Source organism: Haliotis rubra, unplaced genomic scaffold, assembly GCF_003918875.1.
Source record: "Haliotis rubra isolate DU_JTF1 unplaced genomic scaffold, ASM391887v1 Scf31, whole genome shotgun sequence".
Taxonomy (NCBI): Eukaryota; Metazoa; Mollusca; class Gastropoda; order Lepetellida; family Haliotidae; genus Haliotis; species Haliotis rubra.
The window spans coordinates 650036-665710 of NW_025766980.1; the positions used below are offsets into that span (position 1 = coordinate 650036).

The 15675-nt window shown below is 38.9% G+C and overlaps 1 protein-coding gene across 1 annotated transcript in view; it reads left to right on the forward strand.

Moving 5' to 3' along the window:
* Window positions 1-8768: 8768 nt before the first annotated feature.
* LOC124283073 (glutamate receptor-like) overlaps window positions 8769-15675 on the forward strand; it is a 110383-nt gene continuing 103476 nt past the window's right edge. The window contains exons 1-2 of the mRNA XM_046719093.1: window positions 8769-9209; window positions 9702-9854. Coding sequence (XP_046575049.1) covers window positions 9119-9209; window positions 9702-9854 — 244 coding nt within the window. The 5' untranslated portion in view covers window positions 8769-9118. The remainder of the gene's footprint in view (window positions 9210-9701; window positions 9855-15675) is intronic.

Below are 15675 nucleotides of genomic sequence, written 5' to 3' on the forward strand. Positions count from 1 at the left end.
TTCGAGTTAGATTGCAGTTCATCGGTCCGAGTTTGAGCCAAACGGACTTTAGTCGAAAAACGTTTAACGTACTAAGGTTATCAAGGTTATAAAGAATTACGTCGAATGCTTAAAATCAGACTTTCGTCAACTACCACCAGTCCACCAGGTAATATGGCTAATGAATAATTATATTTATCTAAGCCACTCACTCTAATTCAGCTTCACATCTCTTCTTTATTTTAGTATATAGGTGTTTGTGCACTCGTATGCATCTGTGTGTTTTAGTGTGTATTGTACAAAAAATATTGTATGTACATGTGTGTGTGTAATATATGTATGTATATGTCTGTGCCTGTATACCTGTATTTATTTGTGTGCGTTCGTGTGTTTATGTGTGAGTGATCGTGTGTACACGCGTAAATGTGATATGTGATATAGGGTTGTATGGGCGCTTGGTTCATGTGTGTTAGATCGGGGTTTTATGATTGTACACACACGTTATGACGGTCAGTGTGTTTCGTCTTCTCTTCTTCTTCTATATCGGAAGTGAGTGAGTGAGTTTAGTTTTACGCCGCACTCAGCAATATTTCAGCTATATGGCGGCGGTGTGTAAATAATCGAGTCTGGACCAGACAATTCAGTTATCAACAGTATGAGCATCGATCTGCGCAATTGGGAACCGATGACATCTGTCAACCAAGCCAGCGAGCCTGACCACCCGATCCCGTTAGTCGCCTCTTACGATCTATATTGGAAGAGCAACAGGAGCATTATGGAAGGCATTGTAAGGAAGGGCGCTATAGAACATGAATACAGCCTTCTGACCACTCCCATTTGCTTTATAAGTGTCTTAACTTCAAATTTTAAAAGTACAAATACGCAATTCGCAAAACTCTATTAGAATTGCAAAGTTGATGTTTGTGTCCATGATGATATGTGCATGCAGATTATTTACAACTTCTTTCTTGGTTTTCTTTTAACTAGTGCAATAAATATGCATTTACATACAGTTTTTTCTATCCACAACAATGTTATAAATGAATAATATTGATTCATTTTCAAAATTGAGTGTAAAGTTCCTGAATATTATCTGCAATACATCCGACTTCATACTTATAGCTTTAGGTTGAAGCTTGTCACCAATATGGAGTATGGAAGGATAACAAAATATGGATAACAACTGCTTTTTGCCCTGAGGGCGACGTTTCGGTGTAGATTCTAACACCGTTATCAAGCAAGTGATGAACAGCAGGAGGATAGAGGAGCCTATATACAAGTTAGAGGAGATGTTTGTACAGTACAATAAGGGATTAAGAAGCCAGACAGAATAACAACAACAGCAATAAAGAAGTTGTTCATCCGTATATCGTTGTTGTTGTTGTTGTATTTTCCCCAAACCATGTATCGCATCCAACTCTAATCAGTCGGTTCTTCTACAAATATGTCGTACCTTACACTAATCCGTCGTTTCCCCAAACCATGTATCGTATGTAACACTAATCTCTCGTTTTCCCCAAACCATGTATCGTATGTAACACTAATCTGTCGTTTCCCCAAACCATGTATCGTATCTCACACTAATCAGTCGGTTCCTCTACAAATATATCGTACATAAAAGTAATATTTCGTTTTCCCCAAACAATGTATCGTACCTAAAAGTAATATTTCGTTTTCCCCAAACCATGTGTCAGTCATTCCCTCACAAATACAGCAAACTTACACTAATGTGCCGTTTTCCCCAAACCATGTTTTGAACTCATGTTTTCACTGAGGACATTTTATCATACTCTTTAACTGTTTAAATATTGACACTTTACATGTTGAAGATTTTATAGGAGTTATGCATAACAATATGGCATAATTCGGCATATTGTGTTACTTAAACACTGTACAATCGTTGGTTCATTGACGAATACCACAATACATAACTTGTGTACGTTAACAGCATCATAACATTCGAAGAGAAAAATGTGTTTCTGTTTCTGATATTATCTGTATTGGTAGGTCTGGTTACTCCTGTTACCATGTGTCTGAGGTCATTGGTCTGGTCATAAAGAAGGACAATAATTCATGATATATGTCACTCACTTCACAGTTTGTTGTCTAACACGGCACTCAGCCATATTTAGGTGTAAGAAGGGCAAGTAATGTAGTTCGACAATCTAGTGATTGGTTTTATAGGCCACGGCCCACACTGTCTGGGTACCATGGCATGCAATCAACAACTTGAAGGATACCCACTATCATCAACCGACCCAATAGGTCGCTTCGTACATATAGATTGCTGATAAGTTCTAACTCGGAATGCCGAAGAGAACAGAACAGAATGTCTTTCCACAAAAATCACACAAAGTTATACATATTTAGTTAACATTTACGTATACATTTGTTGACCGTTAAAAGAGGGGTAGATTCTTAAAAAATTGTGTTTAGTCTTGCATATGAGGGGTACGTAATCACAATGAGTTGTTACACGCAGCATTTTCATTAAATAAAGGTCAGAGCCTATTTTCAGTAGGAATATTTTGCCAACGACTATGTTCTATTGGGTTCTGGTTTGTAATTCTAATTTCTGTTAACCAACTTCGTAGATTAACGTGTACATTCAACAGATAGTTTTAAAATTTCCAAAGAAATATAATCAGCCTTTGTATCAGTCGTGCAATATAGAATATAGGACGACCCAACTGCATCAGTCAGTAAGTCTGCATCGAAGTTGGTAGTTCTAACCTTAACTACGATATCATTTGGATATGTACAACGTTCCCTACAGATAAGGAAAGGGTATAAATGATCCGGCTGTCCCTCTTTAATGGCTGAAGACACCCTACACTTGCTTTGGAAAGGACAACTTGACCACTGTTTTGACCTCAGCTGTTACACGTGTGTAGAACAGCGTTTAACGGAGTTAATGATGCTGTTCAATTATTGTCGCATTACTTGTGCAACAGAAGGGAAATCGTCCTCGTTTTGGTTGTTTGAAACATTTCCAACGTTAAACTCTGGGATACGAACCAGCCACTACAGGGTCCTGGTGCGTTCAAGGAGAAAACTCCATGGTGTATTGCGGCACAAGAGTTCTGCTGTGTGGAGTTAGACAAGAAACACTTGCTTTGGTATACAAACTATGTGAGCGGTGAGTGCTGGAAACGTTTACCACTTTTCGTGAACACCTGGTGTTAGCACTGATATTATGTGATGTAAATGTCTGCACTCAATGAAATCTGTTTCGGCGGAAGATCGAGGATTGGGTGGTAACACTTTAGGCTTAGAGACCCGAAAAGTAAACGTGGTACACTGTGGGTGGGTATATTATACATTTCAGCTCAAATTCGGATGTGGTTCGGTGGTTATAGCAATAATCAAAATGTTAATGATTCCGACTAAAATAGCCTTATACTACCGCTAAATACTCTCTTGTATTCTATTGTGTTACTTTTACATTTTAATAGTTAAACGAACTGTTAGGGATTTATTTTGACAGATAGTTGAGAGAGGCAGGATTCGTCTGAGTCCATTCCAGCGTTTGACCTAAATGATGATTGATCGACGCCCAAGGACTGGTTGAATCGACGGCATATTGTCTGATGGCGTGGATTTGTGCTCATGCCTTCGAAACTGGTCGGCATAGAAGAATCTCCAGACGCCCTACTGTTGCTGGGGCATTGCTGCGGCACGACGCAACATTATTTTCACTGTGCTGCTTGTTAATGATGTCAATAATTTTTTCATGTGTTTATGAAGGTATGAGCATAAAAAGCCGGTACACTGACTGTGTAAATCGGCGTAAAATCTGGCGTAGCGTATGTCTCGATGTGTGAACGCGGGACGTTAATACCGTTATAAAAGCAGAAACATGTTTGAATCATTTCTTACCAATGACATTCACCAATGGTATCCCGAGAGACTTCTTATTGAAACATAAACATGAATTACTGTGAACATCAATGCAAATAAGTCACTGTGTATTACGGAACACAGGCCCTGCCCATCCCATTATTAACCAATCAGAAAACAGAAGATAGCAAATGGGTGTTTGGTTTTTGGGAGCCACAGAAACAGCTTGGCAAGTCCATCAAACGCCAGCAATTTCATTATGTCTAAAATGACAACCATTTGTAAACGCAGTTTGTAGTCATGTAATTAAATATATATACCACACTATATTGTTGCTTACAAAGCTGTGATATTTTATTTACTACTATCTGTTTTAGATATAATATAGTGCCTTGTGTCTCATAGGCCATATGGCCGGATGTTATATTTTATTGAATGTTTTTAAGTTTATGTATGTTTTATATATAACATGTGACACAAAAATAAAAATATTTTCTTCTTCTTCTTCTTCTTCTTCTTCTTCTTCTTCTAAATTGACATCTGAAATGCTGTCTGATTGATTCTACATTAGTAGTTCCAATCAATCATTTTCTTTTTCCCTTCTGCTCTTGATGTCCAGACCGTCTTGTATTTTTGAACAAGTAAGCTCGTTGCGGATGTGAGTTTAGCGTATCCTGCAGCCTTTTGGCAGACAATAACAGTCGCATTTGATGGAGCATTCCTGATACTGCATGGCGTGAATAACAAAGAAAAGTACAGTGTCGTCGCTGTTAATGAACTGTCACAGTAATAACAGATTAGCAACGTTCTTAATCCCACCATTTAACAGGAAAACAGGAACAAGTGTTAGAAACACAATCAATATTGAAGAAATAAAAACACGAATAAAACACTATCAGGCCTTTTTCAACCTAACGTTATCGAGCTTCGCGAAGATAGATTTTAGCCAGTTGTAATCATGGCAAATCTGATACCGAACAAATGCATGATAAACATCAGTTTGTATCGAACACCTGAATTTCGCAAGAGTTGTGGAGGTCGGGTGGCATAGTTCTGGGCTGTGGCTATTTGCGTGTGGTCGCCTACAAGGAACGGCGCGATGCCCATGCTTTCAGTCAATGGTTATCTGTTCCCGAATCGATGATTTACAGGCCGCCACTGTACAGCTGGGATTATGCCCACCCTCCCGTTAAACAATGTTCACTCACTTGCTTGCTATTAATTTATCACCTCTTTGTATCCGAGCCTGTGCTGAGCCTGTGCCGAGCCTGTGCCCAGCCTGTACCGAGCCTGTACGGAGCCTGTGACGAACCTGTGCCGAGCCCTAAAGCCGAGCCCTATGCTCACTCTCCCGTTAAACAATATTCACTCACTTGCTTGCTATTAATTTATCACCTCTTTGTATCCGAACCTGTGCCGAGCCCTAAAGCAAATTTCATGGTACGAACACTTTATAGACGTAATAAATATGAAATGTATATGTTACGTTTAAATCACAAAAAAGTTCGACAAGGATGTTACGGGCTCCCACGTCCTGTCAGTATTACCCCGTCTGAGTTGCCGCATGTGGTAAGAAATGAAATCTGTGTTTTAACTTCAAACGTTACCCTATGTCTTCAAAACACATCGCCATAACCGACTGACAGCTGCAAAGAGGTCGCGTGTAGTATTTTGTCCACTTCACACCAAAACACTCTAGCAAGTGAAGAGCTATCCGAAATTGATATGCATCAAGAAGATTCTTTTCGGAGCGTTTTATGCACCACAGTATGACCTGCCGCCTTCTCACACTCTGCCAGTAAAACCTGTGAATAGTTCTGATTACTTGGAACCGCAAAGCCAAAACTCATTAAACCTTCCCGTCACCACCAATTAGACAATGCCTAATCCGCGTCAAGGAATCGCCGTGGCCTGAAAGAACTGGTATGATGAACTGGCAATGCGAAATTAAATTTGCAACCTCTGACCCGACTGGTGGATCCGAGCCGTTAATGACCTAGGCCTTTGGTCGATAACGCCAAATAGAGCAATAGGTCTTTGAAAGGTTTCAGCTGGGGAGAGAATGGCAGTGTTAGGCCTTCGTTGGCATATTGGACAGGTCTGGCACTATGCATATCGTGATTGGGAACGCCGGAAGAGGGCTTTTCTCAGATACTGAATTGAATCTATACAAACTATATTGATATAAGCCGACGTTGAAATGAGCCATCTAAGGATTATGACGTCAAACTATTTTATTACTTTTCTTTGCTTATTTGGCTGGAAGAAATTAAAGATAATATTACGTAGCCTCCTCATTGTTAATATGTAAACTTTCGATGGTACAGATGATTACATGATCTGTATGTTGAAGGTATCAACACATCAATGTCATCGGGTACTCCTACGTAAAGAAGTCACCTTACGTGTTGATTTAAGTTCGCCCATGGTGTATCGTTGTCCTGAGGCCTAATATAACGTTATTCTAAACTGACTGAAACTTCAATAAATCCTTTCACTCTGAATATCGTTTAACATTATGTCACTGAAATATCCACATTTCTAATACTTTATAATCAAATCATTCTGGTCTAAAACTGCATAAAGTTCTAAATATCACCAATATTGTAGCATGAGCATGAGCAGTTCAAAATGGGTATCTGCCAGCTGAACGTCACCCTACTTCATTGCTGAGAAAACAACCAACGACGCTATCCATTTCTCATGAATTCACAAATTCGTTATTTCGTCACCTTCCGTGAGTGAAGTTTCTATGTAGGGTTGTATTGCATACATTTTATTTCTTCTTTCTCTCTTAACATGTCAAGTGGTAATTTGTGGAATATCATCCTTGAAAACTGGAACCGTGGTGAATGGACGTCCAACTCCAAAGGCTCAAGAATAACCCCATTCAACAACTCGGAGGAGATTGTTGCTCGTCTCTTATACCCTAAATTTATAATATTCTGTGATCACGCGGACTTAGCAAAGTGGTTTTTACCCAAATATTTTTTCACATGAGTAGGTATATTCATAAATTACTACATGAAGGTCATGCATTGTACATGTTGAGAAGTCATGACACATCCGTCAATGCTGTAAGTAATGGTAGCCATTTGCTCATTCTTCATTTGGTTGGTTTTTCATCCTGGCAAAATATCTTTCAACTTGAAAAATATCTTTGAAGGTAGCAATGAAGGATTTAAAAACAAAGATGCTTTTCCCATACAGCTTATATATGTGTCTTTTTCCATCTAGTATTTAAGTGCATCTTCATGCAGCAAATTGCAGAATTTCATGCGGCTATAATTGAAAATGTTTGAATTCCCAAACCAACACCAGGAAAATTGTATGAGTGAGAGTGGTTTTTACGCCGCTTGTAGCAATATTCCAGCAATATCACGGCGGCGGATACCAAAAATGGGCTGCACACATTGGACCCATGTGTTGAATTGAACCCGGATCTTCAGTGTGACGAGCAGACGGTTTATCCATTAGACTACCCCACCGCCCCACCTGGGAAAGTGTGTAATCTATAAATGCGCACGTACACCATTACAACAATACCAGTGTGTTTAAACTAGATTTTAGCATACTTAGACCTGAAGCATGTGAAAATATTATTTCAACTCAAGAAAACCTGTGATTGATATTATCTGCAACATCCGTCGAGGTACGATTACCACGTGACCGAGTCGAACTGACTAATGCTCATTTAAGGTTCCATAAATAGCAAAGACCTCCAAACAAACATTTTCTTTTAAAGAATTGTTTTTTTATTTCCATTATAGCCATTATATTTCGGAACCAGTTCCTCCACCGTAAATCAAGATGGTCACGCCATTTGATATCTTGTTGGAAAACATCTTTAGGGTTATCGCTATCTTCGTCGTTAATACACATTTATGCATCAGTATCAGCGTGCTGAAGAGACCAAATGCTCGCAGCTCTGTAAGAACAATGACATTTAGAAGCAGGTATTTTGAACTTTGCCATGTTATGATAGCCACTGGCTGCATGACACAGGTAGTCTCATCGATCCAGTGTAAATACCACTCTTAATTTGATCACATTTCAAGACAGATCACAATTTACCGTGTGGAATCCCCAGAGGAATAGCCAGAGAGATTTCAGAGAAGTGTCAGTCTTTGTTTGACACACGGCTGATATATCAGTAACACATTAGGATAATATTGACTTTTGAGAATGATTTCTCTTACATGTATGTGTTAAAATGTATATGTTACTGCGGATATTTACACTTCTGAGGAGACACCTGACATTTCAAATTAAAACTTGTAAACCCCCATATGAGAGTGAGGATTCATATATTTACGGGCAAGACGTCTCGGCATTGGTAAATGTGTTAAATTCGTGGTCCATATATACGTTTGTCTCCATTTTTGGAGGAACACAATAAAGGGTTCAATTGACAACTCATTTTCCTTTTAGGGCCCGGATTAATCAATAGTGACCAGTCCTAATCAGAACCCATTGCGATTGATGAAGAGTATTCAAGAAAAAACACAAAGCCAGTATGCTAAATAGGACAGAATCCATCTGAAACTATTTAATGAATATTAGCTTCATCCTCTCAAAGTATTATACCACACGCTAACTGCGTTAAGAAACACACCTTTACATTGCAAGCAGCATTTCAGTAATTGTGTTAACGACCAGCGGTTCAAACCAACCACCTAAGCAAACACACACCACTAAACGAGCAGTCTAACGCGCCTAATCACCATTTACACCGGGCAATCAAGAATCCAGTCTTCAGATTTCAGAAAAGGAAAACAGTTTGGCTTGAGACGATGAAAGGTTCCTGATCAATGGCACAGTAAGTAGACGGTCGGCCGTATGGAAGGATAACTTCAGAAAGAAACCTATATTTCCTTCGTCTCGTCCTCAACACTTGGCAATCTATGACTGTAACACGCGCATTGATTGTGGCGCGGTGTTACCGATTCTCCAGTCTATAAGCCTGCACTTCACTCCATCGGTATTACAAGCCGAACATCCTCGCTGCTGCTCCCAGCGTAGACGTCGCCGCTTCGGTCCTCCTCTCTGCCTGGACTTTTGCACAATATCGTGTTCACTTGTTTGGGCTTGCATTTGGGTCCGTGCATAAAAGATGTGAACCAATAGCAGAATGTTCACGTTGACAAGGGGCTGATCAGTTGGAGGGTGAAGGACACGGTTAATCGGTTAGCCACGTGGGTGCGGGTCTTACATCGGGGATACGGGCAACAGGGAGAGATACTATTGCATCGATAGTACGGAGTCTCCAGTTGACATGTGCTTGTTCGTTTGAATCAGGATGACCGCGTACCGGATACTTGTGTGGAAAGTTGTTTTTGTACTCGGATATATTTCAAAGACTGCTGGTTTCAAGGGACAAATCCCTATAGGTAGGTACCATGTTTTATATTCATGAAAAAGTCCGAAAGTCATGTTCCAACAAAAGAAAACCTGCAACACAATATTTGAGCTGAATTCACTCGTATACTTTTTGATGTTATAGGATAACCTGAGCCTCTTTCCTTAATAGTATGTATGACATTTTTATGTGGTCGTTTATAATTAGCCTAACATTCTTCTGTCGTCGTTCGATTTTTGTGGGCTTCGATTCCCAGTAGAAGGCACCGTCATCTTTCTAGCTGGAGTCTAACGAGTTTCTTGAAGAGTAATTCAGTTCCGTTCATACCTCGTCCACGGGTCCTCAGGAACCGTTGCTTTCATTACAGTCTTAACTTCTTTGAAAGCCATTGAAATATATACTCTTGAAGTGACGGAGTCATTATTGTTCTCAGTCATTTATCTGATCGTTTTATCTATCAAAGTTACGCAACTTTCACTTCGAGGATTAACTGTTTATAAGCAGTCGTCTGTGTCTTTTTCAGGCGCCATATTTGATGAATATACCGACGTGTTCGCAAGGACTGGTTACCAGTATGCTATATCTAGCCACAGTCAAAGAGTGAAGGAAGGAATACAATTCTCTACTGTTTATGACGAGGTCGACATACACGACAACTTTAAAGTGGCTTCAAGAAGTATGTAGTTGACATTTATTAACATCGTTAATCCGGACTATTATTGTCACCAAGACTAAAATAGAAATAAATGGACAGATGTCATTTGTATATCTAGTATTCTTACCTACAATTGTCATAAAGGGGTCTGTTGTAAGAGGGTCCGGATTAATGATGTGATTTTTACTTAATTAGATGTTTGCTTATACCATTATGTTCTCTTCCAGCGATCCTATAATCACAGTGGTGGGATTATTATTCAAAATCACATTTTTAAACTCTTTTCATTCCTCAGTCGTCCTCATGCAATCCTTTACATATATGTAGGATGGTTTAGCCCAGTATTTATAACCTTGACTTATAACACCCATTGGTTCGAATCTCAATAACGATACAATGTGTGAAACCGATTCTTCGTGTTCTTCGCCGTGATTCAGCTTCAGTTAGCTAAATCGGTGTAAAACCGTTCTCACGCACTTCTTGGCAACCCAATATATGTATGTTGTTGTGTTTACATTTGTATAAGTATGTACTGTATGTCATGTTGTTTATCCACTATGAAGCTTATCTATCGATAATTAAGGACAACGTCCAACACTATGTTTCCTGAACAGGTTCCTGTTCCAGTCTTATTCCACCAATCACATGCACGAGGTCACGTTTGAACATCACTCTTCGTCATTGATCCCTTATGCATGAGGCTGCATCTACATACATCCTGACCCTAGATGGTTTAAACACCACATCTACCTCTCTCAAACGCCCAGCGTCATTTGATTGCTATATCCTTATCGATCCATGCTTGAGCAATGAAACGAGCGTTTTGAAAACGCCATGGAGAAAAAGTCACTTTAGTTTATTGCTCTTGAAATGAATGGGGATCTACGTAATGAAGTAACAGTATATCAAGCATTAGGCCCGACTCTACGACCCACCAGTACAAAGCACTTCATATCAGCATTTGATCATAGATGAGTCTCAAGGCTCTGACGCTGCGTGGAGCTCTTTTATGCTGTCACTTAAGGGTTTCATTATTCAACAGGGTTTGAGGTCACTTGAGTATTTTCAGTGGAGCCGAATACTGCCTGTTCTTAATTATGACTGAGCATAACGCTATGTAACGTGTACAATGAATGCAAATCATTACATCATTAGTAGATGAGGTTTGATGATGAAAACATTTTTCCAAATAGTTTTTTGTCGTGTAATGTATGGTATTATCGATGCGCTTAACAAAACTGATCAATTTGTAATCATGCTCCGATAAACATGGAAAAATGAGGTCACCATATGCCCTGAATATTGAGATGGTGCCAATGTTCCAAAGATTTTGCCTTATTTTGCAAATAAATTTGAATAGGGATTTCGGCATGTGTCTGTGCTTATGTAAACAACCTCGGCCTCAAATTATCTGGTACTACATCATATCTGGCGGTTCGCTCACGAATTATATTCTTCGGTTTCTGGATTTCTGTGAATGGAATTACATCTTCAAAGTTGGTAGGCTGTAAGGATCTTCTAGGGTAATAAATTATTACTCTATGGCTCTTTTAAAGTACATCTATCTATATTATTAATATACACATTTACATTAAAAAAATCACCACATACCAAATGCTCATACCATGAGTTCATATGATCATTGACACGCATAATGTGCGTTCACAGATTCCAATACAACGGAACCTCGATAATCCGGTCGATATCAACGATGATATTTTGCATCAGTATATGATGAATGTGTGGGGAAGTACACATAAAAGACGTTTGACATTGTAATGACCAGGTATATTTTGTTTTGGATCAAGAGAGTCCGGACTATGGGGGTTTCACTATAGATTCATCTGCACTGAAACCATATGCATCGTAATTGTGTACTGATACCGAATTGTTACGTATCCCCTAATTATTTCTTTATTTATATGTACAGTGATTATGCTGGTATACAACATGTTGGGAAATCACTGAAATGGCCATGTACAGCACCTTTGCCCAAATGAAGCAAGTACGCTGCTAATGATCGAATGCCTCATGACACATCCATGTATGGAGTGCTTAACTTCTGGACATGATCCACAGATCTGCCAGAAGGCCGTCAGACATTCGTAAACACATATACGCAGATTAGGAACTTCTGTACAGTGTGTAAATTTTTTCTTCACACGAGCTCTGAACTGGGGCATGTGGCTCCTTGGAAATCTCAACTGACTGGGAACGTAAATAGGTGAAACTTGGTATCTTATTCGACGGTGGAGGCCATAATACCTTTTAATACCTCGAGGGATTGCCGGATATCTTCTTGTTTCCGTGAGATGTTATTTATGATGACTACTTTTTTTAACTTCGGCATCGTTGACGTAACGAACTTTAATACTGAAATTTCTAAATGTTACACCACAGACATATCTGACGTTTGAAGTATGAGTGGAATATTTGTAAGTTCTATGTAGCTAAGTGTAGAACCTATTGACTTTCTTATGCTCTTCCGTTCTTACTTTCACGTCATCAACAGGATTATTGTAACTTTAATGGTGTTATTAGACTGAATGTTAAAACTGAAGTATGTTTTTATTTCCAAATGAGGGGCGTTGTTATGTTATTTGAATGCAAAGATTAAATAGCGTTCAAAATGATCATACACTGAGCCACTGTTGTGTTGAACTTTGAGAAGTCGAATGTGCGGTTGTTGTAAGCCTTGGTATCAGTGTATTTCTTCGTTATTCATCACTATGTAGCCTTTGAGGTGTGGAAGGAGAATTTGTCACGAATTGTTTTTTTCCAGTCTGAAAAGGACAAATATATTCTCATAAGCCAATCGGTCGATTGCATGAGCGTGACACAATGCAAAACAGTAGATATATACCAAGTTCATTGTTTGGGTCGAACATAGGAAAACTCGGAGAAAGTTCCTTTCAACTTCGACCTTCAACGGTGTTTGAATGTGTATAATTCTGATAATTTTTGGCTTCCTATGTTTTGTGATTAACACACTTACATCCAGAATGCATGTATATTATCAATGATTAGGCAGATGTATGGTGACGCCGTAGTAAGCAATATGTAAGCTATACCATTTGGCCCCGAAAATTCTCAAGTCTCCATCAGATGCATCTGCTTTTTGGGCGTCAACTGCAGGCTATGCTGATGTTCACGCATTTGCAATATTTTCACGCACTGGGACAGCAAAAAACTTGTTTCCTTCGGTCCCTTGGAACAGCACGTGGTGGTAGATATGAATGCTGGGATGCAATATATCGGAGTTTTCAGCATACAATAACTGGCTGCATAAACACCATCCTTGCATATCCAATGTACTATATTGTCACTATGTTATAACGGTAAATACCCTGGAATCATTGCCAATAACAGCTCTTCAGAATACTGGTTCGGGATTAATCTGCATTAAACTCGAACCATCCAGTCGAAACTGTTTTATATGGTTATGTTTGGGTTTTAATGAATATGAAGATACAAGGCAGTACTTCTGATGTTAAATGCTGATGCTTTCCCATGTGCATATGAACCACAGGCAGGGGGCAATTCTTTGGTTTTTTAATCACTCAAAGATGTGTGTGATTCCACTGCTTTTCTAGTTCAGTGTCGTGTCATTCGAACCGGATTGAAAACAAAGCCGGGTGGCGGTCGGGTCCAGTGCATTTAGTTTAACAGATTGGAGATAGACTTCTTTGGGAAATTGAAGATAATAACAAACCCACCAAGTATAGATGCCGTCGAATAATTAAATGTTGTTTTTTTCCTTTTCCTTTTTAATTATTATTTCTTCAGATATACATAAACATGTATAATCACAATGACACAATAGATGAATAATGAATGTCGATAATAGTGCAATATGTAATAGAGACATGTTACAAGATGCGCAGATTTCATAAGTAGTCTTTTAGAGACAAATAAATGGATCTATACTATGGTTATTTTCTTTGACTACAACAGGAGAACCTACTCGTGTAGCTCTAATAAGCAGCAGATTCTAATACATGTAAGTGGTCTCGTATAAATCACATATAAGTCCTTGTTACTGAGCGTCAAACAGATCCATCCGAGACTTTAAACAGCTGCCCTAGTTTTGAAGGTTGATATTTCGCTGTATTTCTTGTATCATTATATTTAACTCATTTACTTTCAGAAACATTTCTCCAGTAAAATAATTGAATGCTCTCGAGAAACGAACGGCTGATCATACCACTCTGGGAATCACCACTGTAATTTTAACGTAAAAACGATTGATATCACGTTACCAGCTACTTTGAAACTTAATCACTGAATTTCTTTTTAAGATCTTAAAAGTAGTTGTTGAAAACCCATCAATGCTACATAAAGATACGATGCCACGACCTCGCGCATTGACGCTATGTTCATTAATGTTCAGACTAGTCTCATACTGCTTTAATCTTGATTAGTAATTGTTATTGCTTCACCATTCCAGACATATTAATGTTTTAGAGAGATGTTTTTACGTGGATACCGGTATTTGTAGGATTTCAAGTTTGTGAACACTCAATACTCATTAACTAATTCCTTTATAACCTTTAGTGTATAGTATGACCAGAAATTATTGAGAATTTGAGGAATATTTTTAATTGGATTTCTAGTATAAACAACTTTGACCAGCTATCAAGTGCTTGGTTTCATCCAAGAGAGACAACACCGTTAATCCTTTTTCATTAGTATGTGTTGAGTTATCCCCCTTTGTTTACTTGCTAGCAGACGACATTTTCAGTGATCCTCAGTTTGGATGATGAAGAGAAGAGGAAGTTGATTTTAGAGTATTATAACAAGGACATCAGATCAGCTAAAGTGATTACAAGTAGAACAGGCATCCCTTTGTCCACTGTTTATCGTGTTTTGAAAAATATTGCAAATGGATATGGCATTGAGCACCAGGGAGGCGCAGGTAGGCCCAGAAAATTGACTGTCAGTGACAGGAGGCAGATTGGTATTCTTGTTTCTAAAAACAAACGAAGGAGTTTAGAAAACTTAAGGCTGGATATGATTGATAGAGGAACTGTGGCTGTCTGTAAGGAGACAATTAGAACTGAGCTGCATGCAATGGGTTGGCAGAAAAGTCGAGGAATTCCATCACCGATCATGAAACCTGAACAAAAGGAGCGAAGGTTGAACTGGTGATTACAGCATAGAAATTTTAACTGGGACAATGTGATTTTCTCAGATGAAAGTTCTGTGTGGCTGTTTCCTAATACACTGAAATTCTGGACCAAACAAACTGATAAACCTTGTATCAGCGCCCAAAGTACAGTCCGAAATTTAACGTGTGTGGTGGCATATCTGTGTTAGGGGCAACGCCCCTCTGTGTATTTGAAGGGAATATGAACAGTGAGCGGTACACAGATATTCTCGAGGGACATTTACTTCCATCTGCTCACGTGTTCTATAGAAATTTGTGGATTTTCAAGCAGGACAACGACCCAAAACATCGTTCAAAGCATTCACAGGCCTGGTTTCGGACCCAAAATATGACATTATTAGATTTGCCAAGCTATAGCCCTGACCTAAATCCAATAGAAAATGTTTGGGGACTTATGATGGAAAGTGTCAATAAGAGGAATCTGACAAATATTGCTGACATGAAAGAAGAAGTGGTCCGATATTGAGACAACATGGACCACGACTTTCTAACTTCTTTGATCAGTGGTTGCCCCGCCGCATTGAAGCCTGCATTGCTGCCCATGGTGACTTGACAAAATACTAACTGTTCACATGTCTTTGAATCTGGAGTTATGTTCTGCTAATATTCACATTTAATACGTGAGTAATGAGTAAAAAAAAAATAATTACAATCTTTAAATTCTCAATAATTTCT